At 40.6% G+C, this 26,937-nt stretch overlaps 1 protein-coding gene across 1 annotated transcript in view; it reads right to left on the reverse strand.

The window, feature by feature from the left end:
* The window catches only part of postna (periostin, osteoblast specific factor a), a 105,464-nt gene that overhangs the window by 57,392 nt on the left and 21,135 nt on the right, over positions 1 to 26,937 (reverse strand). Inside the window, exons 3-8 of the mRNA XM_060909187.1 lie at positions 20,393 to 20,457; positions 13,847 to 14,004; positions 13,489 to 13,653; positions 12,804 to 12,950; positions 5,652 to 5,796; positions 2,278 to 2,490 (exon numbers count right to left, since the gene is read on the reverse strand). Coding sequence (XP_060765170.1) covers positions 2,278 to 2,490; positions 5,652 to 5,796; positions 12,804 to 12,950; positions 13,489 to 13,653; positions 13,847 to 14,004; positions 20,393 to 20,457 — 893 coding nt within the window. The remainder of the gene's footprint in view (positions 1 to 2,277; positions 2,491 to 5,651; positions 5,797 to 12,803; positions 12,951 to 13,488; positions 13,654 to 13,846; positions 14,005 to 20,392; positions 20,458 to 26,937) is intronic.

Genomic DNA, 26,937 nt, shown 5'->3' on the forward strand with positions numbered 1-26,937 from the left:
TGATTCTTCAGGGGAGTTGTTGTTCCAGCAACGGCCTTGACCAAGGCCAGTGCTGTCTGAGGGGGCCAAAAGCAGATAAGATTGGGATTGTTTGGTCTTGGGGCGAGTAGACGCATTATTTTACACGACTACTCTGTTTGTCCATTCTGGTCTCCGAATCGATCCATTTTCCTTTGCAAAGCCAAAAGCTTCTCCATGATGTTATCCATGTTGTGGTTCAAGTTCTGAATAGCCACAGTCTGAGTGCCTACAGCTCTGCCCACTGCTTCAATCATGTCGGGCAGCTTTATGGGGCTTTGGACAGCTGTCACCGTTTTCTGATTTCCTCGATAAACCAGGGCAATGCCTAATCCAATCAGCAAAAGACCTGTAATCATGGTTCCGAATAGGTAGATGTCTGCAATGTCCTCCACAGAAAGAACCGCCAGGCACACGACCCGCCACTTCTCCCACGCATCCATCGTGTAGCCAGCTGCGAATGTTCTGGCAGAACAGGCCGGTTCCCCCGAACCCAGGCTCCTCTCCTCGTCGAGAAAATCGTGTCAATTGCGTTGAGAGACCAATTTATCAATTCCATGATTTTTAGTTTGGAGAGCAGTGTGGATAGAGTCTCTCAAAAAGTATAGACAGCAGACAGACAAGACGAGAGGAGCAAAGCAGGGAAGATAAGGGAGAGGAGAGGGAGAGAAATGCGACCGCCTTCCGTGAGAGCACGAAAATGTCATCAGAATGGATTAGAATATATTAGCCCATTGGAGCTCAAAACTATGTGGGTGTTTCATGCTGCATGAACCTACAACATTTAGGCAGTTTTCTGCCTACAACACTGGGCCTGTTATAGGTAGCCCACAGCCTTGCTTCATATCTATCTATCTATCTAGATATCTATCTATCTATATCATCTCGTTATCTCTAGCCGCTTTATCCTGTTCTACAGGGTCGCAGGTAAGCTGGAGCCTATCCCAGCTGACTACAGGCGAAAGGCGTGGTACACCCTGGACAAGTCACCAGGTCATCACAGGGCTGACACATAGACAACCATTCACACCTACGGTCAATTTAGAGTCACCAGTTAACCTTTGGACTGTGGGGGAAACCGGAGCACACCCACATGGACAACATGCAAACTCTGCACAGAAAGGCCCTTGCCAGCCACGGGGCTTGAACCCAGACCTTCTTGCTGTGAGGCGACAACGCTAACCACTACACCACCGTGCCACCCCTATTGAATACGTGACCTTGATTTTTCTTTTACCTTTGAAAGACGGGGGGCTTACCCCTACTATCCCACTGACACAAGCCATCCCTGTCCATATCCTATTTGTACTGTGGGTTACATACACTAGTCAAGGTGGTGGGAAAAAATGATGCAGACAGTAAAGAAGGCACATTAAAAAGTACTTTTTTATTTCTTTACTTGCTGTCTGATAGTGTGTGCTTGTAATTTGATGTGCCTTGTACTCCTGTGACAAAACAGTAAGGTACTATATCTAAAGTCCCCTCCAAAAGTATAGGAATGGCAAAACCGATTAGTTTGTTTTTGCTGTACACTGAAGACATTTGGGTTTGAGATCAAAACATGAATATGAGATGATACATCAGTATTTTAGCTTTCATTCCTGTCAGTAACAGTGCTGAAAACCTGAGTTCTGAGCAGCCGCCAAACATGGCTGCTCCAGACTACAACTCCCAAGCACCAAAGCGCCCCTCATCTCCGGAATACTAACAAGTGCACCTGTCTCCTATTTGCCAGGAATCACGTCCCTATATAAGCTCAGCAGGCACAAATGCCCACTGTGAAGTATTGTTCTGTGTCTCCGTACCTGATCATACCAAGACTTCTGGCTTCCTGCCTGACTACTTGTGTTTTGACACTGTTTACATTTATTTCCCGACTCCATTTCCTCACCCGCTGTTTGACATCCCGTTTGTTGATTGACGACCCATGCCCATCCCTGACTATGTCTTCACCTTACTGATTTGTAATTGTTGATAGTTTGCGACGCACCCGCTCTCCTCTGTGCTTGCATCCGTAAGTGCCTGCACCCTAACAATTCCCTGATATATGCATCTAGACATAGTAAATAAATTCAAACATGGCATCTTTTTGTTTGAACCCACCCATTTTTCATGTGATCAAAAATATTTGTTTTGATTTTAATTTACACCTAAAATTGTTACTGCTAGAACTTGCTTGGGTGGAGTTACATGTATATAAATGCAGATTAGATGGGCTGATTATAAGACCTGTATGAAAATAAGAGTTGGAACACTAACCTGAGTCAGGAATGAGCACTTGGTCAATCAGGTGAATAACTCCATTGCTGGTGATGATGTCCTTCTTCAGTACCATTTTAATGCCATTGATGGTGAGGCTGTCACCATCGCAGCCAATCTCAATTACACTGCCCTCCACTGTTTCGTATGCAGTGCCAGCCATGATAGCTTCTGAACACTGGACTGAGCTCAGAAGGTGATACTTTAGGAAGGCTAGAAAAAATAAATAAATCGAGAAATGCATGGGAAGATGTCTGACACTTTAAAGACATGAAAACATTCTGAATAATAATAATAATAATAATAATAATAATAAATTATTATTATTATTATTATTATTATTATTATTATTTATTTGGGGAAAAAAGATTATCAGTTACATTTTCTCTCTCTTTTTTTTGTCACCAGTTAATAAACACCACAAGCTGGCAATTCCTCTGAAAAAAATATGTGGTTGCCCTTGATCAATAAAACTTGCCAATGAAACCCAGATGAATTCAGTTTAAGAAGTAAAATATTCTCGGCCCATAAAGGGACTTCTATTATTGCATTCACCTCAGACAGCCTTACATCCAAGCACTCTATAGTGCCAAAATCCTGCTGGCATCCTCAGAGGAAAAGAGAAAGGATGTAAATTGAGAACATATGGAAAAATGTTCTCACTATTGAGTTAAAATGCCTTTGGATTATACGTCATTCACATGGTAGATAATTTTCCAGGAAGCTCTGCAAAGTACACAAAGCCCAGTGTAATCCTGTGAACACCCACCATGTCCTTCCTATACTCATGTTGTCTGGACACTGCCAGCAACTACTGTATGAACATTATCACTTTCCCAGGAACTCAGCCTGCTCTGCTAATTCTCACTGTCTGTTTATGCTCTCTCTCTCTCTCTCTCTCTCTCTCTCTCTCTCTGCACGCGTCTTTGTCAAGCATGTGTAGGTGGAAAGTCCTATCTAATATCTCTGTATGCTTGTACTTGTCTGTACACCCTCCTACCTGTAGTATTGAATAAACCAATACGTAGATTCTCATAAAACAGGCTTGATATTTTACCCAGAAGAGTATGGTCTCAAGGAGGTCTAGTACTGTGTTCCATTGTTTTCCAAGCTGCTGGAGTGTGCAGTTCTCATCTCTCCTGATGACTAAGTGTCTAGTTGGTTTGGCCAAGACAAAGGCTCGAGCTCTGAAATAACGAATCCTTCTGCTGCATCAATTCCCTCACCACTCATTCCTATCTCTTCAGTTGGCAGGTGAACTTTTCATCATGGTTTAACATTATTATCTAACACTGAAACATTGCTACAGGTCCACATCAGCATTTCTGACACAATAGAGGGGTTAATGCAAACACAAACAATTTTTAATAAAGACCGGCAGGAAAAATATGCTTAAGTCTATTTTATATTTCGGATAGGGGGGATATGGACAAAATTACATATGGATTTTGAAAATCTTTTCAGAATGCACTATTGTGTGATTTCATTTTCATAACAAAGTCTGCAAATAATAGTGGCACATTTAATACAATGATGAAAAACTATAAGTTCAATAGCATTTCTGTTTGGTGGTACAGTGGTGTAGTGGTTAGCACTGTCGCCTCACAGCAAAAGGGTTCTGGGTTCGAGTCCAGTGGCCGACAAGGGTCTTTTTGTGTGGAGTTTGCACGGTCCCCCCCCCCCCGTGTCTGTGTGGGTTTCTTCCGGGTGCTCTGGTTTCCCCCACAGTCCAAAAACATGCAGGTTAGGCTAATTGGTGGCTCTAAATTGACTGTGAGTGTGAATGGTTGTTTGTCTCTGTGTCACCCCTGCAATAACCTGGCGACTAGTCCAGGGTGTACCCCGCCTCTCGCCCATCGTTAGCTGGGATAGACTCCAGCTTGCCTGCAACCCTGCACAGGATAAGCGGTTATTGATAATGGATGGATGGACATTTCTATTTCATGTCTACATATAAATAAATAAATAAATAAAGCTGAACTGGATCTGTAACAAAGGAACTGAAAATATAACTTCTCAAAGTGTTTCTGCCCTAAGTTCACATTTTCAATGGAAAAACCAGGTCATAACTACAAATCATTTACTTTTAAATTTAATTCATCATCATTCAAGTTCAGAACCAATCCTGGTAACACTGGGCGCAAGGCAGGAGAATTCAGTTCAATGAGACTACAGTCTAGCACAGAGCACCATTCACATCACTTAGGGTCAATTTAGCATAGCCAACACTGCCTAGCTGCATGTTTTTAAACAGTGTGAGGAAATTGGAGAAACCAGAGGAAGCCTATGTGAGCATGTGAAACTCCACACAAACAGGTTCGTACACTGGAGCTGTGAGTCAGCAGTGCTACTTACTCTACCACCATGCTGCCTTGCTTTTAAATAAATGAATAGATAAATAAATGAAACAAAACAACCATCAATCATCTGTAGCCGCTTATCCTGTACAGTATAGGGTCACAGGCAAGCTGGAGCCTATCCCAGCTGACTATGGGCAAGAGGCGGGGTACACCCTGGACAAGTCGCCAGGTTATCACAGGGCTGACACAGAGAGACAAACAACTATTCACACCGACAGTCAATTTAGAGCCACCAATTAGCCTAACCTGCATGTCTTTGGACTGTGGGGGAAACCGGAGCACTCAAAGGAAACCCATGCAGGCACGGGGAGAACATGCAAACTCCACACAGAAAGGCCCACATTGGCCGCTAGGCTTGAACCCAGGACCTTCTTGCTGTGAGGAAACAGTGCTAACCACTACACCACCGTGCCACCCTGAAAACAAAACAATACATTATAAATAATAAATTCTCATTCGTCTTAGTTTCACATTCCTACTTCTCTTACTTTTTAAATGTTAGTTATTAATTCATTCTCAGAATATCTTTTGCAGTTGTTGGATTTACACTTTCATTCAAATTTTTGGTTGTGGTGGGAAAACAATTTTGGATAAGCAACCCGCAAAAAAAAAAAAATTGTTTATCAAGTTACAGCACTGTTTAAGCATTTCCTGCCAGGAGCAGAGAATGAGATCAGAATATCTTGACTTTGGACGACCCAGAGACTGTGGTTAGAGCTGCTGTTTGTCCACTGTCTGAAAATGTAACATGGCTTTAAGTGATCTGCATTCATGTCATTAGAAACAGGTGACGTAAACCTTTAGAATCTGTCAAGGAATAAGAGCAAAAGACTCTTTTCCTAAAGTGCCTTTATTCGGTGTACATACCTCAACAGTGAAAGAGCGTCTAAAAACAGTGCTGTGTTAAATTCAAGGAAACCCTGATTCAATCCTAGACAGATCTTTTAAAGTGTAGTTATGATTGATAACTACCAGGTATTAATGTCTCTATTTGTCAGTATGCCAAGCATTTACCTTGAAGCGCAGTCTTGTCATTTTTGAGCCGTTCAAGGAAGCCACTGTCCAACTGTTCAAAGGCCTTATTGGTTGGAGCAAAGAGAGTATAGTGTCCAGGTTTGCCGAGTCGCTCTAATAAGCTTGATTCCACGTTAGCAGTTTCCTACACAGACAGCAGAATATGGTATTAGCATTATGTACTAATTAATACTGTTAGTATTAAAATTTGTACTTCACGATTTTAATTTTATCTTAAATAAAAGATAAATAGATAAAAGGACATGGTGTCCTTTTTTCAGTCTAGACCAACCCAGGTTGTTTACTGTCTAGCCTAGGGACCGTTTGAGTTCTCTATTTACAGTGGTGCTTGAAAGTTTGTGAACCCTTTAGAATTTTCTATATTTTTCCATAATATGACCTAAAACATCATCAGATTTTCACATAAGTCCTAAAAGTAGATAAAGAGAACCCAGTTAAACAAATGAGACAAAAACATTATACTTGGTCATTTATTTATTGAAGAAAATGATCCAATATTACATATCTGTGAGTGGCAAAAGTATGTGAACCTCTAGGATTAGCTAGAAATTAAAGTCAGGTGTTTTCAATCAATGGGATGACAATCAGGTGTGAGTGGGCACCCTGTTTTATTTAAAGAACAGGGATCTATCAAAGACTGATCTTCACAACACATGTTTGTGGAAGTGTATCATGGCACAAACAAAGGAGATTTCTGAGGACCTCAGAAAAAGCATTGCTGATGCTCATTAGGCTGGACAAGGTTACAAAATTATCTCTCAAGAGTTTGGATTCACCAATCCACAGTCAGAAAGATTGTGTACAAATGGAGGAAATTCAAGACCATTGTTACCCTCCCCAGGAGTGGTCAACCAACAAAGATCACTCCAAGAGCAAGGCGTGTAATAGTTGGTGAGGTCACAAAGGACCCCGGGGTAACTTCTAAGCAACTGAAGGCCTCTCTCACATTGGATAATACTAATGTTCATGAGTCCACCATCAGGAGAACACTGAACAACAATGGTGTACATGGCAGGGTTGCAAGGAGAAAGCCACTGCTCTCCAAAAAGAACATTGCTGCTCATCTGCAGTTTGCTAAAGATCACATGGACAAGCCAGAAGGCTATTGGGAAAATGTTTTGTGGACGGATGAGACCAAAATAGAACTTTTTGGTTTTAATGAGAAGCGTTATGTTTGGAGAAAGGAAAACACTGCATTCCAGTATAAGAACCTTATCCCATCTGTGAAGCATGGTGGTGGTAGTTCATGGTTTAGGCCTGTTTTGCTGCATCTGGGCCAGGACAGCTTGCCATCATTGATGGAATAATGAATTCTGAATTATATCAGCGAATTCTAAAGGAAAATGTCAGGACATCTGTCCATGAACTGAATCTCAAGAGAAGGTGGGTCATGCAGCAAGACAACGACCCTAAGCACACAAGTCGTTCTACCAAAGAATGGTTAAAGAAGAATAAAGTTAATGTTTTGGAATGGCCAAGTCAAAGTCCTGATGTTAATCCAATCAAAATGTTGTGGAAGGACCTGAAGCGAGCAGTTCATGTGAGGAAACCCACCAACGTCCCAGAGTTGAAGCTGTTCTGTACAGAGGAATGGGCTAAAATTCCTCCAAGCCGGTGTGCAGGACTAATCAACAGTTACTGGAAACGTTAGTTGCAGTTATTGCTGCACAAGGGGGTCACACCAGATACTGAAAACAAAGGTTCACATACTTTTGCCACTCACAGATATGTAATATTGGATCATTTTCCTCAATAAATAAATGACCAAGTATAATATTTTTGTCTCATTTGTTTAACTGGGTTCTCTTTATCTACTTTAAGGACTTGTGTGAAAATCTGATGTTGTTTTAGGTCATATTTATGCAGAAATATAGAAAATTCTAAAGGGTTCACAAACTTTCAAGCACCACTGTAGTTGTACTTTATATGGTTGGTTTGTTTCCTTGGCTGTTTGAGTATTAATACCTCAACAGACTATTACACTAGATATTGTTGTCACTTGTTCAGTTGGCACTAGAACTTTCTTGTTTTGAAGTTCAGCACTTCATGTACCTGACTTTTGCATTCATTGTACATCACTCTGGGTAAGAGCATCTGCTAAATGTCATGTAATAAAAAATATACTAATTACAGTGGTATGCAAAAGTTTGGGCACCCTTACTGAAAATTTCTGTTACCGTGAAGTGAGCAGAAGATGAACTGATCACCAAAAGGCATAAAGGTAAAGACGATACATTTCTTTTCAGCATTTTCTGCAAGATTTGTGTATTACTTTTGTTTTGTACAATTGGAGAGTGAAAAAAGAAAAGGAACACCATGCGAAAGTTTGGGCACCCTAATACATTGAGTTCTCAGGTAACTTTTACCAAGGTTCCAGACTTTAATTAGCTTACTGAGCTGTGGCTTGTTCAAATTCTTCATTAGGAAAGGTCAGATGATGCAGATTTCAAAGCTGTATAAATTCTCTGACTCCTCAAACTTGTCCCTAAAATCAACAGCCATGGGCTGTTCTAAGCAACTCCCTCACATTCTGAATAATAAAATAATTGATGCTCACAAAACAGGAGAAGGCTACAAGAACGTAGCAAAGTGTTTTCAGGTAGCTGTTTCCTCAGATTCTAACGTTATTAAGAAGTGGCAGTTAAAAGAAACAGTGGAGATCAAGGTGATGTCTGGAAGATGAAGAAAACTTTCCGAAAGAACTGCTCGTTGGATTGCTAGAAAGGCAAATAAAAACCCCTGTTTGACTGCAAAGACCTTCAGAAAGATTTAGCAGACCCTGGAGTGGCGGTGCACTGTTCTACTATGCAGCGACACCTGAACAAATATGACCTTCATGGGAGAGTCATCAGAAGAAAACCTTTCCTGTGTCCTAGCCACAAAATTCAGCATCTGAAGTTTGCAAATGAACATCTAAATAAGCCTGATGCATTCTGGAAACAAGTCCTGTGGACTGATGAAATCAAAATAGAACTTTTTGGCCACAATGTGCAAAGGTATGTTTGGAGAAAAAAGGGTGCCAAATTCTAAGAAAAGAACACCTCTCCAACTCTGAAGCATGGGTGTGGATCAATCATGCTTTAGGGTTGTGTTGCAGCCAGTGGCACAGGGCACATTTCATTGGTCAAGAGAAGCATGGATTCAAATAAATACCAGCAAATTCTGGAAGCAAACATCACACCATCTGTAAAAAAGTTGAAGTTAAAAAGAGGATGGGTCCTACAATAAGACGATGATCCAAAACACACCTCAAAATCTACAATGAAATACCTCAAGAGGCACAAGCTGAAGGTTTTGCCCGGGCCCTCACAGTCCCCTGACCTAAACATCATTGAAAATCTGTGGATAGCGCTCAAAAGAGCAGTGCATGCAAGACAGCCCAAGACTCTTGTAGAACTGGAAGCCTTTTGCAAGGACGAATGTGTGAAAATCCCCCAGGTAAGAACTGAAAGATTATTAGCTGGCTACAAAAAGTGTTTACAAGCTGTGATACTCGTCAAAGGGGGTGTTACTAGGTACTAACTATGCAGGGTGCCCAAACTTTTGCTTTGGGCCCTTTTCCTTTTTTGTAATTTTGAAAATGTAAAAGATGAAAATAAAAAAATAGTTTTTGCTTAAAATATAAAGGGAATGAGTCATCTTTAACTTTATGCCTTCTGGAGATCATTTCATCTACAACTTGCTTAACTGTTCACAGTAACAGCAATTTTGACCAGGGGTGCCCAAACTTTTGCATACCACTGTATGTCTCATTTCAGTCACTGCGAACAGTTTTCATATTCTATTAACAATATCTTCTTATATATTTAATTTATTTTATTTCATAATTCATTAACAAGACTCAGGATTACATAGGCAGAATTAATAAATATTACACAGTGAATTTTGGTTTGTTTAGATAAGATGAATGCGTATTAGAACACCATTCATAGAAAGGAAAAACTTTGAACATTTCACGATACATAGTGTCCTTTTAAAGTTACTTTCTATTTATCTTTTCTAGCTTACAGAATGTCTTTAAATCTATTCAACAATTTGAGCAGAAATAATTTAAAAGTTAAGATGGGAATGATCTACAAATTGAGTTACTATGCGGTATATCTTGACCACTACCACATGGTCAACATAAACATTACATTATTAACCATGAACTATCTTCTTAGAATGAATGTGTAAAAAAGAAATAAAAATTACACAAATTATGTGTCGCACTCTATTGACACATTTTGTGTCAATATTAAATAAAACTGTGTTGGAAGAATTCAGCTTTTTTGTTTATACACATAGTTATGTGTAATTTTAAAACTAGCACAACCTGTGAATTTGTTCACAATATTCAACACAATGTGTCGACCGATCAGCTCTATGCATACGCAGTGTCAGGTGGTTTTTTTTTTTTTTAACACAAGCTAGCCCGTAGTCTAACATCAATTCGCCATTTAATTTTCATTTTATTGGATACTGTTGTACATAAATATCATATTTTATATTGGAATCATTTCACTATGAGTCGCTTAAAAATAAATAAATAAATAAATAAATAAATAAATCTGCAGCTCAATGGTCATTGAATGCTTCTGAACATCCTCTCCATTTTTCAAAGACAATCTAAATAACACTGCTAACACCAGCCATTTAGAAGCTAGTCTACAATACTACATTAATCCAAACTACTACATCAATCTTATCCCTTTGAGGATAAGATTGAAGACCCCTGATTACAACCCCCTGGCATTCAGTGGAATAACAGTAACTCGGGTGAGGGATTTCAGTGGGGGAATTTTAAATCATGGGGTTACTCAAGTTATAATACATAGGGCCAAATTACTCAATTCTGATTGGTCAATCAAGGAGGGCTTTTTTCCTTAACATTGGGCCGTATTTCTGAAATACCATTGGCTAGTTCATTGCTTGGTTACGGTTACAAAAATGAGCAAATTTTGTCAACAAAATGGCTTTTGTAAAGAAGTTCCAATAAAATTTTGTAAACCACTTTCAAAATCCTCGTGTTGTGTCGCCGTGTCATGATGAAAGACGCTTTAGAAACTGATTCAAACGTGCAAGATAGTCTTGTGCCCTGATTGGTTCAGAAAACGTGAATGACAAATGTTGTGAACTTGAATGGCTTCCGAAGTATGAATTTGGCCCTATATATTATAAACAACTAATCGTATGGTTCCTCGTACAGTAAAATTAAGGATCAATTTCACTCGTGATTTCAAAGTTTTGAAATTGCCCTCGTCGCTTCGTGACTCGGTCAATTTTCAAAACTTTGAAATCACTTGTGAAATTAATCCTTAATTTTACTCGGCCCCATACGATTACCTATACTAATGTTACATTCACACTAGTTCTTGCTGTCTTTAGTTTGAATAATATTAGCTTGCTACTTGTTTTTACAACTGTATTCATTGTGCTCTTGAAGCAGGTAAAAGTTGGTTTATGTTGTAGTTACAGTTGTAGTTAATTGGATTTGGCGCATGTTTCGTGCATGATGATGCTGGGTAATGCTAATATCCAGTGACTTTGGCCAGTGTGTGCAATAAGTATCATGAGAGCTGTATAATGTTGAAACTGCCACTTTAATGGCATTTTAAAATCATTTCTCAGCATATATTTACATTCAAAAATATGTGCTGCTGTTATTTTTAATACTGGTGTAGTTTGGTTTCTAAAAGAACCATTAGACTTTGTATTTTACTCAGTATTAATGTTGGGCGTTTAGACAAATTTGCTAACTTTAATGTCAAAATGGCACAGGCAGCTAATTTACATGGCACAAATACAGCAGGGAGATGTTTTTTCAAAAGTATTATTGCTCATCTTGCAAGATAGAACTTTAACTTGTGAGATATTTTATGTAGTTGTGTGCCATTTTATTAGCATTTAGTTTGTACTAGGTATTATTAAAGAGCCTGGCTAGAACTACTAATTATTCAGCATCATGAGGCGGGAATGTTTTTTTTTCTTCTTCTTCTTGATAACTATCTAACTTTGCTGTATAGCTAGCAAAGATCTACCTCATATAGCTATGACTAGCTTAATCCAATTATTTCCCATGGCAGCATTCCTTTTAATAAAAATGCATTTCAGAAAATATAATACAGATTTGTAAGGATGTTGCTGTATGAATGTGAATAAAATTTTTATGTTGGGGGGGTGAGCTGTGACATCAACTAATGCTTTCTGTAAAAATATACTGTTAAAAAAGTGGCTGCTATCTGTCTAAATGTTAATATTTTATTAATTTATTATGCAGCAAATGGACCAATCTGAAGATGATCCTCAGTCAGTGATTCCTGAGTCCTTGGATGATCAGATCTACATCAATCCAAGATACAAAGTTTTGAAATTAGTGAAATGTAGTTTGTGTCATGTTGCCTAATGAAATTGGAAAAGTAACTGTATTGTCCTACGTTGGGCATTTTCCTTTATTATTGCTGAAATTCTATAAAATTCAATTCTATGAATTTATGTTATATTCTGCAGTTTGATTTCTGTGAATCTTATTGTGGGTTATTCTGTGAATCTAATTGTTAATCCTTCATGATAATAAATGTGTTGAAGTCATAAATCGTGTATTATTGTCATTACCTAATTTTGTGTTACATAACACTTTTTTTTGTTGTTTGTTGGGTTTTAGGCATTTTTTTAAATAAAATGTGTGTAGCCAAGGACAGCACATAATGTGTTAATATTACACGTCTACACATTTTCGTGTTAACCTTCCTGATGTATTCACTATTTTAAAATAACTTATACAATGAATGTGTCAAAATTAACACAACAAGCACTGAACCAACACTTACCCATTGATGTGTAAGAATTTAACACAGTTTGTGTCAGTTTTAACACCTTTTTAAGAGTGTATGCAAATGCATACATGTATGAGTGCAGAAGTGTGCATGTGAAACTATGAGGGCAAAAAAAATGTTTTCTCTTGCTTTAGCATTGTTTGTATTTTTTGAGTATACACCCACAATTTAATTTGTGATATTCTGGAATTCTTTAAATTGTAAAATAGGGGTACTTTTTTTTATTCAAAAACTAAAATTAATGACTTAAAAGTGAATATTAATGTAAAAAAAAAAATGGACGCAAATGTGTAATAGTGTAGGCCACAACACGTACATGCAGTAAGCTGAGTTCCTCATTGCTTTGAATGACATCCCTGATGCTATTTCCCACTGCACTGATGACACGGTCAATTACATGTACCACTCCATTTGTGGACACCTGGTTGGCATGAATGATCCTGGCACAGTTAACTGTCACAACCTGCAGACCACAGAACAACAATCAGATGAACAATCCTGACCAAAATGGTTTTTGGTCTCTTTTGTTCAACACTTATAAAAAAATAAAATAAAATAAAAAAAACACCTAAATATTTCTAACAAACGTAACAAGTAAAAAAGAAAAGAAATATAAAGATAGATACACCATATACACCTATACAATGTATAATTTAATAATTACAGTATAGCGCTACAGCACAAGAAGAATATTATGTATTAGAAGGATGCTTGAGTTACACATTTGTAGAAAAAGTATATAGGGTGTCATCTGTTTAAAAAATAATGGATATTTTAAATCATGTAAGGTTTTCCCAAAGAACAAATTATGGATATCTCAGGGTTTTTAAAATATGTCACTGAATAATAAGCATGAATAAAAGGCTGCATTAATTTTCATAACTGATAAAATAATATTCATTATGAAACAACTGATTTCTCTTCGGATTTGTCTCTACTCTTTCAACAAACAGAACAACAACATATTGTGCTCTTTGCATGGTGTTTATTTTGATACGTACTCCATTAGAATAGTGGTTGATGTGCAGTCCCTGTTTGTTGTACGTTGACTGCAGGGTCATGTCATTCTTCAGATCTTTTGTAAGGAAACGTTTGTTGACCATGTGGTAACGCAAAGTGTTGTATAACTCTTTCTGTGCATTGTTCACAAGGGCATTTCTAGCGGTCTGCATAATAGAAAATAAATTTCATCAACATTATCAATGTTAATGTTAACAGAGTAAAAATGGACTAGAATACAGCTGACTGAAAGATTAAAGTAAATGTTGACTAAAGACATTTGTATATATAATAAGACAAAAAAGGGGAAATTAAAATAAAAAGTATTACAAGATGAAAACTATCTGCTTTAATACATACAACATCTAATTGTTCCCAGGCATCATTGCTAGGAGCAAATATAGTATAAGAGCCATCTCCATCAAGCTCCTCTCTGAGCTTGGACAGGTCAGAATACTGCTGTGTGATGTCCAGTTTCAGCAGACCCAATGTGCCATAGATGGTGTCAATAGGAACAGCTGGAGAAAGTAAAATGCAGACAGAAGGAGAAAAAATATTTAATTTAAGCAATTTTATTCACATTACACTTTTTTTTTTTGTAATACAACATCATCATCATCATCATGTCTTCCCTCTTGGCACATGATCGGCCTTGGGACACAGCTGTTTTAGGCCTGTAAACCTGCTCTCCAACAGCTGCATAAAGTCGTCTTTTATCATCACCATCTGCTGTCTATTGACCCCTAAAAGATCTTCTACCTTCTTCCAACTCCTCCTTTTGTCGAACAGCACAATTTTTTGTAAGGCATCATTAGGCATTCTGCAGACATGTGCAGTGTATTTGAGATACCATATATGACATGTATCCTCAATTGACTGTGACTGGGTTATTTCATACAACTTTGTATTAGAGATCTTGAACCCCCAGTCCAGTTCCCCTTCTACTAGGGATGAAAAGTCAACAATTTGAACAGCTGTTCAAATTGGCTTAGTTTTTTTTTCTGTCTTCATAGAGTTAATGTCACTCATGTAACCAACTTACCTTGGGTTCTAATTTTCTGAAACAATTCTTATTGGAAAATCACTAGCAAAAGAAAGTGTGTGCTTTGGATCAGAGTTTTCATGTAATATGCATGAACTGCTGCAAACAGTCCACAGTTCACTGTGGAATTTGGTAAAACATTACATTCTACTTTTGACTTTTATAAGTATTCTGAATGATATGCATGAACTGCTATCATTACACACTGAAATCACACCAAACTTAAAGTGCTAGTCTTACGAAAATGACATCACCCCTGTGTGGCAGTGAGGGTGTGGTTGAGTGTCGGCTGTGAATGGTGAGGAGTCAGGCCGAACCAGCAGGTAACACCTGTGTTTAATTACTGTGTCTATTAATGTGTGTCTCTGTGTGTCTTTCAGTTGGCCAGAAATGAAAGACAGAGCTGTGTTCTCCAATACATGTGGTGTGTTTACGAGAAGTCACTGAAAAGTGAAAATAGAAAAATAATAAAATGCATTTTGAACTGTTGTGCCTTTCTCCCAGTTCCTCATTGCCTTAGCATAAAAAATTGTTACACTGGTGCCAAAACCCAGGAGTGAGGAACAAATGCTGCCATGGAGTCTTAACCAGTCAGGGAGCTCCTCCAGACACTCACCAATGACCTTCAGCGCCGGCACTAAGACCTCATCATGCTGTCCTTCGAACAGGGGAAGTACTTCCGGGCCCTACTTGAGCCAAAGGTGGAGGACCGGCAGGTGATCTGGAGCCTGGTCCAGTCAGCGGGTACTCCAGCAGTCACTCCTGTGGCCAGCGTTCCTGTTCAGCTGGTCAAGATGGGGCCGCAGGACGAACCAGAAGCCTTTATTGAGCTGTTTGAGTGTGTTGCGGAGGTGAGCTCATGGCTAACCTCACAGTGAGTGGCCTGTCTATTGCTGCTCCTTTCGAGGGAAGCCCAGCTCACAGCTTGGCAGCTTCCGGCCACCAGCATGCTGGAGCACCCGGATCTGAAGCAGACTATACTGCAGTGGGTTGGCCATGGCCCAGAAGAGCATTACCAGTGCTTCCATGTGCTGGCATATGGTGAAGTCAGCTGCCTGTTTGCTTTCACACAGCAGCTTCGAGATGCCTGCCAATGGTGGTTGCTGTCAGGCAAGTGCGATGTCAAGGACATCAAAGGAAGAATGGCAAAGTAAGAATTTCATTGCATCACCTTATCCCTGTGCATATGACAATAACCTTCTTGAAACTTGAATCATTAATTGAGAGACACTGCAGTAGTTCATCACACAACTACCAAATGAAACATCAATGTGGATCCAGTGTCATCATGCAGCATCGCTGGAGGAGGCAGTCCAGCTGGCAGAGGACCACCTGATGGTGTTTCTGGGAGCAGGTGTTCCTACAATGTCTCTTTCTTTCTGTCCTTCATTCTCTCCCCCTCCATCTCCTTGCCCCACCCCGATCCCAGCCCCATAGAGACAGGGACCAACTCCCTCAAAACTAATTCCCCACACTCGTGTCATTCCTTGTGTCTCCTCACCCCTTTCTCCTTCTTTGTGCTGCCAATAACCCCATCTCTCTCTTCGCAGGTGGACCTGTCTGTGCCCACCAAAATCAGGAGCAAGTCCATGCAGGTCAGTTGGTGCAGCAGGAAAGCTGGGATCTGCCTGAATCAGGATTTCTGCAAAGTGGCGGGAATTCTGATTCATGTTCCTGACACACTGCAGGCTTCCCCTGATCAAGTAGGAGCATACTGCATCTCTGCGAGTATGCAAGGGCATAAATCAGGCTTTGGTGGATTTTGGTTGTAATCAGACTTCCATTCATCAAAGCTTGATTAAATGCAGGGCACTAGGAAATGCACTATTGGTGAAGGAAGTGTGTACATGGGGATGTTCACAAATGCCTGTCAATATTCATTTCTGGGGGGAAAAAGCATGTGTGTGGAGGCAGTGGGTAACCCGAGCCTCACCCACCCACTTATCCTGGGAACAGATTGGCCAAGGTTTAGAACTCTAATAATACAGTTAGTAGTGGGTGAGTCCTGCAGTAGCATGTCACAGGCAAATTCTGCAGCAATGTTGGCTGGGCAAGAGCAGGGGGAGGGCACCGCCCCTTCTCCCTCCTTGGGAAATCCTTCCAGGGATTTCCTGCTGGAGCAGACATGAAATGAGAATCTTAGGCATGCATTTGACCAAGTGAGAGTAATTAATGGCCAAAACCTTGAGCCTAACATTGCACTTTCCTTCCTGTATTTTTCCACAATTAAGGATAGGTTATACACTCACCGGCCACTTTTATAGGAACTTGTTCTTGAGTCTAAGATTCCTGTTCTTGGCTGGCAGGAGTGGAACCCAATGTTGTCTTCTGCTGTTGCATGCTGAGATGCTTTTCTGCTCACCATGGTTGTAAAGAGTTGCTATATCTTTCTTGGCAGCTCGAACCAATCTGGCCATTTTTCTCTGATCTTTCTTATCAACAGGATGTTTCCACCCACAGAACTGTCTCTCAATCAATGTTTTTTTTTTTTCACACTATTCTGTGTAAACTCTAGAGATTGTTGTTTGTGAAAGCTCCCAGGAGATCAGGGCAGCCATGGCCTGTAGGTTAAAGAAGCAGTCTTGGCAGGAAAAATGTGAGGGGAGTTGAGTAAATGAATAACACGTTCCCCTCCCTCTGTATCATGGCTGAAGTGTCCTTGAGCAAGACACCTAACCTCCAACTGCTCCCCAGGTGCTCTTTCACATTATCTCTGGAGTTGGGATTCCAAAAGAACTGTATAAATTATTGGGGATTAAATTGATTTGTACCAGTGTTTACCATCTGCAAATGGACAAGCTGGTTAAATTATTTAATCAAATGCTTAAAAGCATGATTTGTAATTTTGTTCACAGGGATGCTAGAAACAGGGATAAGTGGCTAGATCCTCTCTTGTTTGCAATGTGCGAGATCCCATAAGCCTTGATCAGATTGCCCCCATTTGAATTGTTATATGGGTGCAAGCCCCATGGCATCTTGAACATCATTAGAGAAAACTGGGAGGAGGGAACTTCTCAAAGAAATAATGAAATTCAGTATGTTTTTGACCTGAAAGCAAAATTCCATGCACTGAGTTACATAACACAGGAGAATTTACCACAGGTGCAAGAACATCAATCCCACCCATACAACTGAGGGACACGGCTAAGGGAATTTGCACTGGGAGATAAAGTGCTCATTTTACTGCCCATGCTGAGCTCAAAATTACTTGCCGAGTGGCAAGGGTCCTTTGAGGTCATACAGCAAATTGGGGAAGTCGACTATGGGGTCAGGTGCACAGATAGGGGCGATGCATGTCAAATTTACTACCTCAATCTCCTGAAACCATGGCAAGGCGAGGTTCCTGTGGCTCTGGTGAGAGTAGTTCCTGAGATGGTGAAGCTGGGATCAGAGCCATGTCCAAAAGATGCAGCCCAATTCATCCTGGTCCCCTGTGAAGACCACTTCTCACCATCTCAGACAGCACAGGTCATCAGGTTGCAGGAGGAATTCTGCGAGGTGTTTCATCCCTTCCTGGTTGCAATGACCTCATAGAACATCACATAGAGACTCCCCCCAGGGGTGGCAGCTGCCCATATTGGCACCATAAGCACAAGGAAAATGTGGTTCAGGATGAACACAAGGCAATGCTCAACATGGGGGTAATTGAGGAGTTGCACAGTGACTGGAGCAGCCCAGGGGTCATAGTTCCCAAGACTGACAGGGCAGTCTGGTTCTGTGTGGACTATAGAAAAATCAATGCAGTGTCTAAATTTGATGTATATCTGATGCCTTGCATTGATGAATTGCTTGATCATTTAGGCACAGCTCACTTTTATTCTACACTGGATTTAACAAAGGGATATTGGCAGATCCTCTTGATTCCATTGTCCAAACTCTGTTTGGGTTACACCAATTTGTCACCCTTCTGTACGGGTTGTTCGAGACCCCAGCAACATTTCAGCATCTCATGGACAGAATCCTCCACCCCCACAGTGCATAATATTATTTAGATGAAGTTATTATTTATTGGAATGATTGGCAGCAGCATTTGCAACATCTAAGGGTCATCCTGAGGTCACTGAGGCACATAGGGCTCACAGCAAACCCAAAGAAGTGTACAATTGGGCAGGTGGAAGTACAGTATCTGGGCTTCCACTTGGGTCATGGGCAAGTGCATCCCCAAATTGATAAGACTGCAGCAATTGTGGCCTGCCTGAGACCTAAGACCAAAAAGGGGGTGAGCCAGTTCCTGGGACTGGTTGACTATTGTAGGTGGTTTGTGCCTAATTTTTTGAATGTCATTGGCCCACTGACTGACCTCACTAAAAAAGGGGCACCAGATCCGATGGACTGAGCCATGTGAACAGGCTTTTGCATAGGTTAAATCAGTTTTGTGTGGGGGCCCGCTGTTGCATTCTTCTAACTTTTCTCTCCCTTTTGTTTTGCAGGCCGATGCATCGGACAGATGACTGGGGGCAGTTTTGTCCCAGGTAGTGGAGGGGAGGAACGCCCGTTACGATACATCAGCTGCAGGCTCTCAGTGTGAGAATCTAAGTACAGCACCATTGAGAGGGAGTGTTTGGCCATCAAGTGGGCGGTCCTCACTCGTATGACCTGCTGGGACACCTTTTCACCCTCTGTTCCGACTATGCCCCACTCCAGTGGCTCCACTGCATGAAGGATGCCAGCACGTGGATCACTTGTTTGTATTTAGCTCTTTAGGTCTTTAAATTTGAGGTGGCCCACAGGTCGGGGCACAGATGGTGGTGGCAGAATAATTTTCCTACCTTACGGGAGTCAGCTGCAGGCCAGATGGTTGCCTGACCTGAGTCACATGGTGAGGGTATATGGCAGCAAGGACATGGTCGAGTGTCAGTTGTGAACGACGAGGAGTCAGGTTGAACCGGCAGGTAAGATGTGATGAGTTACACCTGTGTCTAATTACTGGCTGTCTATTAATGTGTGTTTCTGTGTGTCCTTCATTTGGCCAGTAACAAGAGAGAGTTGTGTTCCCCAACAAGTGTTTTGTGTGTGTGTGTGTGTGTGTGTGTGTGTGTGTGTGTGTGTGTGTGAGAGAGAAGTCACTGAAATATGAAAGTAGAAAAATAATAAAATGCATCTTGAACTGTCACACCTGTCTCCCAGTTCCTCGTTACCTCAGCATTATAGATTGTGATGCACTAATGAATTCATTTTTGCATTACAGCCCTGAAATAATCCGATATTAAATTCTAAGGTCAACTCTCTGCAGAATATTCAATTTATACCAGGTAATTATTTAGATCAAGGTCTTAAATCTTCACCAAATCTTGCCATTGTGTCCAAACATTCATTCTTTCATTCACTGATCTCTAATAACTGCTTTATTTTCATCATGGCTGAGATATCTATCTATCTATCTATCTATCTATCTATCTATCTATCTATCTATCTATCTATCTATCTATCTATCTATCTATCTATCTATCTATCTATAAAATATGCCTTCAGACAAAACATCCGGTTGCTTTCATTTTGCTCTTATTTAGGTATGCATTTATGAAGGTGATTAAAAATAAGAAAACATTTTATAACAATGGTTTCAGTTCGAAATTACAGAGTGTTTGCTGCACATTTGCAGTGTTTGCAAATTGGGGCAATCTTTGCATTTCCATTCTGAACATATAGCTGACATATAGCTAATGAATAACTAGATTTAATAACCTGATGATAAGCCTCAGCCCAAAGTTCCAGCCATAACATGGCCCATAATTTTAACAAAACTTTGTGAATTTGGCATTCTTCCCAGTTTAAACAAAAAGGGGCACTGATGCATAAACAGAAATATGTTGAAGCAGGACTAAAATAATTCCTGGAATTTTTCCTCATCAGGAAATACCAACCTGCAGGGCAGCCACGCATCCCCTCCAGCTTCATATAACCAGGACAGCATTCATATAAAACAATCCTGCAAAATAAGCCACAAAGAGAGTCACTAAGTTTTAGCCTTACAGTTAAAAAGACAGTTATAAAGCCAGTTCAATGGACCAGTCAGACTGAACAATTCAACAAACTATGTATAACTGATCCTTTCAGTGAACTACAGGCTCAGTGAAATAAAGTTAGGTCTTGATGTACTTTCTATTTATGTATTCTAAAAATTATTTGTCAAGTCTTTATTCAGTCCAGCTCATTCCTTGAACAGCTTTTCATAAATATAAACAAACTCGTTAGGTTTTTGATCTATGTGTACTGAAGGAGGTTGAACTGACAAAGTATGATCGAGGAATGTAGACCTCTGCCACCTAAGAGATTCTGCCTCATGGATCGATCTGGGAGCAAACAGTCACTGACACAGACACAGCTGCTCAGAGATGTTTCTCAGTTTATTGTAGGACAAACATGAGTATATATTCACATTCAAGAGTGCGTTGTATCTATGTGATTGGATGATGATTTAATTGATGAAGCTAAGTTATCGATGTATAATGTAAATGGGCGATGAAGCATTACATCACTGGTTTAGACTATGCTACTTTATGAAAGAAGAGAGACATTATGTACCGTTACATCACCCGTCAGGATCATAGGCTTATGAAAAGAAGAAAGACATTACTGGTCAACATAACCTTCATTAAGCAGAGAGCAGAATGTATGATTGAAGATAAGTCTCAAGGATTTAACTAACCAAAATAAGTAGCAATAAGGACCGCCTATACCAGTTTCAAGAACAAGTAGCAATCAGACCAGTCTGTACCTGTTTCAAGCATGCCAGACAAATATAAGGAACAACTATACACCTACTGTTTTATGTAGTGAAGACAACATTGTGATTCATTACTGCCAGCCAAGAACAGGAATCTTAGAATCAAGAACAAGTTCCTATTAAAGTGGCTGGTGAGTGTATATGCAAATTTTGACATTATTTAATGAAGTAAAATACCAAGCGAGGAACAAGGATACTCAATAAGTGGAGATATTGCATATGAAGGTACACAAGAATATAGTTTTATTAGTCAAATCTAGAAATTACTACAGCTTGTACAAAAATTTGAGCAGATTCTGTAGTCAGAAGAGGTCATTTTATCCCCTTCAGACACATGGAAAAATGCTATGGAATTTCATGCTATGGAACTTCATGTGTACAACCCCAGTTCCAAAAAAGTTGGGATGCTGTAGACAACCCCGATTCCAAAAAAGTTGGGACAAAGTACAAATTGTAAATAAAAACGGAATGCAATAATTTACAAATCTCAAAAACTGATATTGTATTGACAATAGAACATAGACAACATATCAAATGTCGAAAGTGAGACATTTTGAAATTTCCTGCCAAATATTGGCTCATTTGAAATTTCATGACAGCAACACATCTCAAAAAAGTTGGGACAGGGGCAATAAGAGGCTGGAAAAGTTAAAGGTACAAAAAAGGAACAGCTGGAGGACCAAATTGCAACTCATTAGGTCAATTGGCAATAGGTCATTAACATGACTGGGTATAAAAAGAGCATCTTGGAGTGGCAGCGGCTATCAGAAGTAAAGATGGGAAGAGGATCACCAATCCCCCTAATTCTGCACCGACAAATAGTGGAGCAATATCAGAAAGGAGTTCGACAGTGTAAAATTGCAAAGAGTTTGAACATATCATCATCTACAGTGCATAATATCATCAAAAGATTCAGAGAATCTGTAAGAATCTCTGTGCGTAAGGGTCAAGGCCGGAAAACCATACTGGGTGCCCATGATCTTCGGGCCCTTAGACGGCACTGCATCACATACAGGTATGCTTCTGTATTGGAAATCACAAAATGGGCTCAGGAATATTTCCAGAGAACATTATCTGTGAACACAATTCACCGTGCCATCCGCCGTTGCCAGCTAAAACTCTATAGTTCAAAGAAGAAGCCGTATCTAAACATGATCCAGAAGCGCAGACGTCTTCTCTGGGCCAAGGCTCATTTAAAATGGACTGTGGCAAAGTGGAAAACTGTTCTGTGGTCAGATGAATCAAAATTTGAAGTTCTTTATGGAAATCAGGGACGCCGTGTCATTCGGACTAAAGAGGGGAAGGACGACCCAAGTTGTTATCAGCACTCAGTTCAGAAGCCTGCATCTCTGACGGTATGGGGTTGCATTAGTGCGTGTGGCATGGGCAGCTTACACATCTGGAAAGACACCATCAATGCTGAAAGGTATATCCAGGTTCTAGAGCAACATATGCTCCCATCCAGACAATGTCTCTTCCAGGGAAGACCTTGCATTTTCCAGCATGACAATGCCAAACCACATACTGCATCAATTACGGCATCATGGCTGCGTAGAAGAAGGGTCAGGGTGCTGAACTGGCCAGCCTGCAGTCCAGATCTTTCACCCATAGAAAACATTTGGCATATCATAAAATGGAAGATACGACAAAAAAGACCTAAGACAGTTGAGCAACTAGAATCCTACATTAGACAAGAATGGGTTAACATTCCTATCCCTAAACTTGAGCAACTTGTCTCCTCAGTCCCCAGACGTTTACAGACTGTTGTAAAGAGAAAAGGGGATGTCTCACAGTGGTAAACATGGCCTTGTCCCAACTTTTTTGAGATGTGTTGTTGTCATGAAATTTAAAATCACCTAATTTTTCTCTTTAAATGATACATTTTCTCAGTTTAAACATTTGATATGTCATCTATGTTCTATTCTGAATAAAATATGGAATTTTGAAACTTCCACATCATTGCATTCCGTTTTTATTTAAAATTTGTACTTTGTCCCAACTTTTTTGGAATCGGGGTTGTAAAACATAAATAAAAACACAATGTGAAGATTTGCAAATCATGGAAACCCTATACTTCATTGAAAATAGTACGAAGACAATAGATCAAATGTTGAAACTGAGACATTTTATTGTTATATATACTCATTTTTAATTTGATGTCAGCAACACATTTCAAAAAAGTTGGGATGGGGCAACAAAAGACTGAAAAAGTTGTGTAATGCTTAAAAAAAACTAATTTGGTTAATTATCACCAGCTCAGTAAGATGACTGGGTATAAAAAGAGCATCCCAGAGAGGCAGAGTCCCTCAGAAGTAAAGATGGGGAGGGGTTCACTGCTCTGTGAAAGACTGTGTGGGCAAACAGTTCAACAATTTAAGAATAATGAAACATTCTCAATGTAAAACTGTAAAGAATTTGGGGATCATATCATCTATGGTCCATAATATCATTAAAAGATTCAGAGAATCTGGAGAAATCTCTGTATGCAAGAAACAAGGCTGAAAACTGACATTGGATGCCTGTGATCTTCAGGCCCTCAGGAGACACTGCATTAAAAGCAGACACATGTCTGTAGTGGAAATCACTGTATGGGCTCAGGAACACTTCAGAAAACCATCGTCTGTGAAAACACTTCATTACTGCATCCACAAATGCAAGTTAAAACCAGATATAAACAATATCCAGAAACACCGCCACTTTCTCTGGGCTCGAGCCCTTTTATGATGGACTGAGGTGAAGTGGAAAATTGCCCTGATGTCTGATGAATCAGAAGTAGAAATTATTTTTAGAAATCATGAACACCACATTCTCCAGGCTAAAGAGGAGAGGGACCATCTGGCTTATTATCAGTGCACAGCTCAAAAGCCAGCATCTGTGATGGTATGAGGGTGCATTAATGCACATGACATGGGTAGCTTGTACATCTGGGAAGGGATCATTAATGCTGAATGATATATATACCTTTCAGAGCAACATGCTGCCATCCAGACAAAATATTTTTTAGGGAAGGCTTTCCTTCTTTTAGCAAGACAAACCACTTTCTGCACATATTAAAACTGCATGGCTTTGTAGTAAAAGAGTTGGGGTGCTAAACTGGCCTGCCTGCAGTCCAGACCTGTCTCTCATTTAAAACATTTGGTGCATTATGAAGCACAAAATATGACAAAGGAGACCCCAAACTGTTGAGCAACTGAAATTGTGTATCGGGCAAGAATGGGACAACATTTCTCTTTCAAACCTACAGCAATTGGTCTCCTCAGTTCCCAAACATTTACAGAGTGTTGGTAAAAGTAGAGGTGATGCAAAACAGTGGTAAACATGCTCCTTCCCAACTTTTCTGAAATGTGTTGCTGACATCAAATTCAAAATGAGCATATATTTTTCAAAAAAAATAAAATTTCTCAGTTTCAACATTTGATATGTTGTCTTTGGACTATTTTTCAATGAAATATCAGGTTTTCATGACTTGCAAATTATCACATTCTGTTTTTATTTATAGTTTACACAGCGTCCCAACTTTTTTGGAATTGGAGTTGTACAATTGTACACATTATGTCTGAAGGGGTTAAGTTAAGAAAAAGTAATATGCAGGCTATTATGATTATTGTAATGTGGTTAGCAAAATTCAGTTTATTATCTAAAATAATAGATGCACAAGTAGATGTTATAATCTGCTGGGCATTTCTGCCTGGAGCACCTCCTCTGGTGCCCATGGGTCAGCTGCAGGGTTATCAGTCAGGAACTACCACTCCTCAACATTTTGCTCCTTTAATCCTGGAATGTTTCATGGTGGCAGAGCAGTGCCAGGGATGTCTCCCTGCCATCTCCTGCAGCTGGTGTCTGGATTAGGTGTTTTTCCCCCAACACTTGTCCTTCCTTCTTAACCATAGACAGAAGCTGCCCTTCTCTGCCTCCTCAGCTAGTTCTTTGATTGCCTTCTTCAGCCTGCCTCCCGTAATTCCTGCATCCCTCAGCGGCTGTGTGGTTGGCAGCCCCACAAAGCTTCAGCATCCCACTTCCACTGGGTAAATTCTGGTTTTCCAACCAGCCTCCCTGCCCTAAGTAGCCAGTTCTGAGTACCTGACCTTCTTCCTTTCATCGGCAGCCTCAACACCCTCCTCCCATGGTACTGTGAGCTCAATGAGGATCACAGATCTTGCCTTGGTGGACTACACCACTATGTCAGGATGGAAAGATGTGGTGATGATCTCATTGGGGAACTGGAGCTCCCTGCCAAGGTCAACTCTCATTTTCCACTCCTGGTTGGAGGAAAAGAGCCTTGATGTTTTTCTTGGCTTGGTGTCTCTTGTTCCTCCACCTTCCCTGACAAAGTGTACATGGTGTTCCACTGGTTGTGAACATTTTTTTCTGTTGACACCCCACCAGTACCTCTTCCAGCTTTCTCAGGACCTGGTCGTGGCACCACCTGTAGCATTCCTGAGAAATCACAGTCTTACAGCCTGACAAGATGTGCTGGAGGACTGTGCTGGGTGCGTTGAATAGTTAACAGCAGCTCTCATTACAAAAAACATTGGTGGAGGTTCTGAGAACAGGGAAGCATGTTGTATGTTGACCTGATAAGGAAGATGAGTCTTGCCTGTGGAATCTTCCACAGGTCTGACCAACTGATTTTCCTGTTTACTGTCATGGTCCTACCTGTGGGCTTCTCTCTTCAGGTAACATCTCCACTCAGCATGACCGGCCATGCCCACTCTCACTTCCTCTTATTAACTTTCAGTGACTGTCATTGGCTGTTGCCGATCACCTGCTTTCCCCCTGTGTGTATTTAAGCTGCAGTTCTCCCAAGCCTCAGTGTCAGATCGTCTGCAACTTCTAGCGTGATAACCTGCTCTGTGTTCCTACTACTCTGACTCCTGACGATATTCTGTTCCATCTGACTCTGTCTGCTCTCCAGCCCCGGTAACCTGATCTGCCTTCTGTCCTGTCGACTCTGCCTCTTGCCTGCCTCTCCTGTACCTTCTCCTGATCTCCAGCCTGCCCAGCCCTGCTGCTCGCCTGCCTCTCCATCAGCCCGGTGTGAGCAGCCCTGCCTGGAGCCCTACTCTTCAGCCCCAGTAACCTGACCCTGCATTTCTATCCCCTATCTTGCTATCTGATCTGTGACTCTGTGTTCCAGCATGCTCACTAACTACAGCCTGCTGAGGGACTACTGCTGGGAGACTGCCTGAAACCCAAGTGCTGTCAGCCTACAGCTACACCTCTCTGACAATGCCTGATCCTGTCTGATCTCAGAAGCTAAGCAGGGTCAGGCCTAGTCAGTACTTGGATGGGAGACCTCAGATGTCACCACCATGCTCCCACCAGCCATCCCTGCCTCTCAGTCCTCCTGCCACTGAACTTCACACACACATTCTCCCTTTTCCCCTGTTATTATTAAACTGTGGTTTGAGTGCATTTGATCTCCTCTCCTGTCTGGTCCTTGACAGTTTACAACACCATCCCATGTTGTCTAGCTCCCTTGACAGCCCTGCAACACAGCCTAAATCTGATAGCATTCTTCCTCCATCCTTGAAATCTCTGACACCACCATCTCCTTCTTCACTTTCCGATTTGCCTTCAACCAAAACTCTGGTGCTTCTCCCCACCCTAGCCCTGTCCTTCCTGCCTGGACCCTGCTGACAAGTTCCTGATGCTGCAGCTTTCCAACTGCTTGGTCCACTT

The sequence above is a fragment of the Neoarius graeffei genome, chromosome 25 (genome assembly GCF_027579695.1).
Source record: "Neoarius graeffei isolate fNeoGra1 chromosome 25, fNeoGra1.pri, whole genome shotgun sequence".
Taxonomy (NCBI): domain Eukaryota; kingdom Metazoa; phylum Chordata; class Actinopteri; order Siluriformes; family Ariidae; genus Neoarius; species Neoarius graeffei.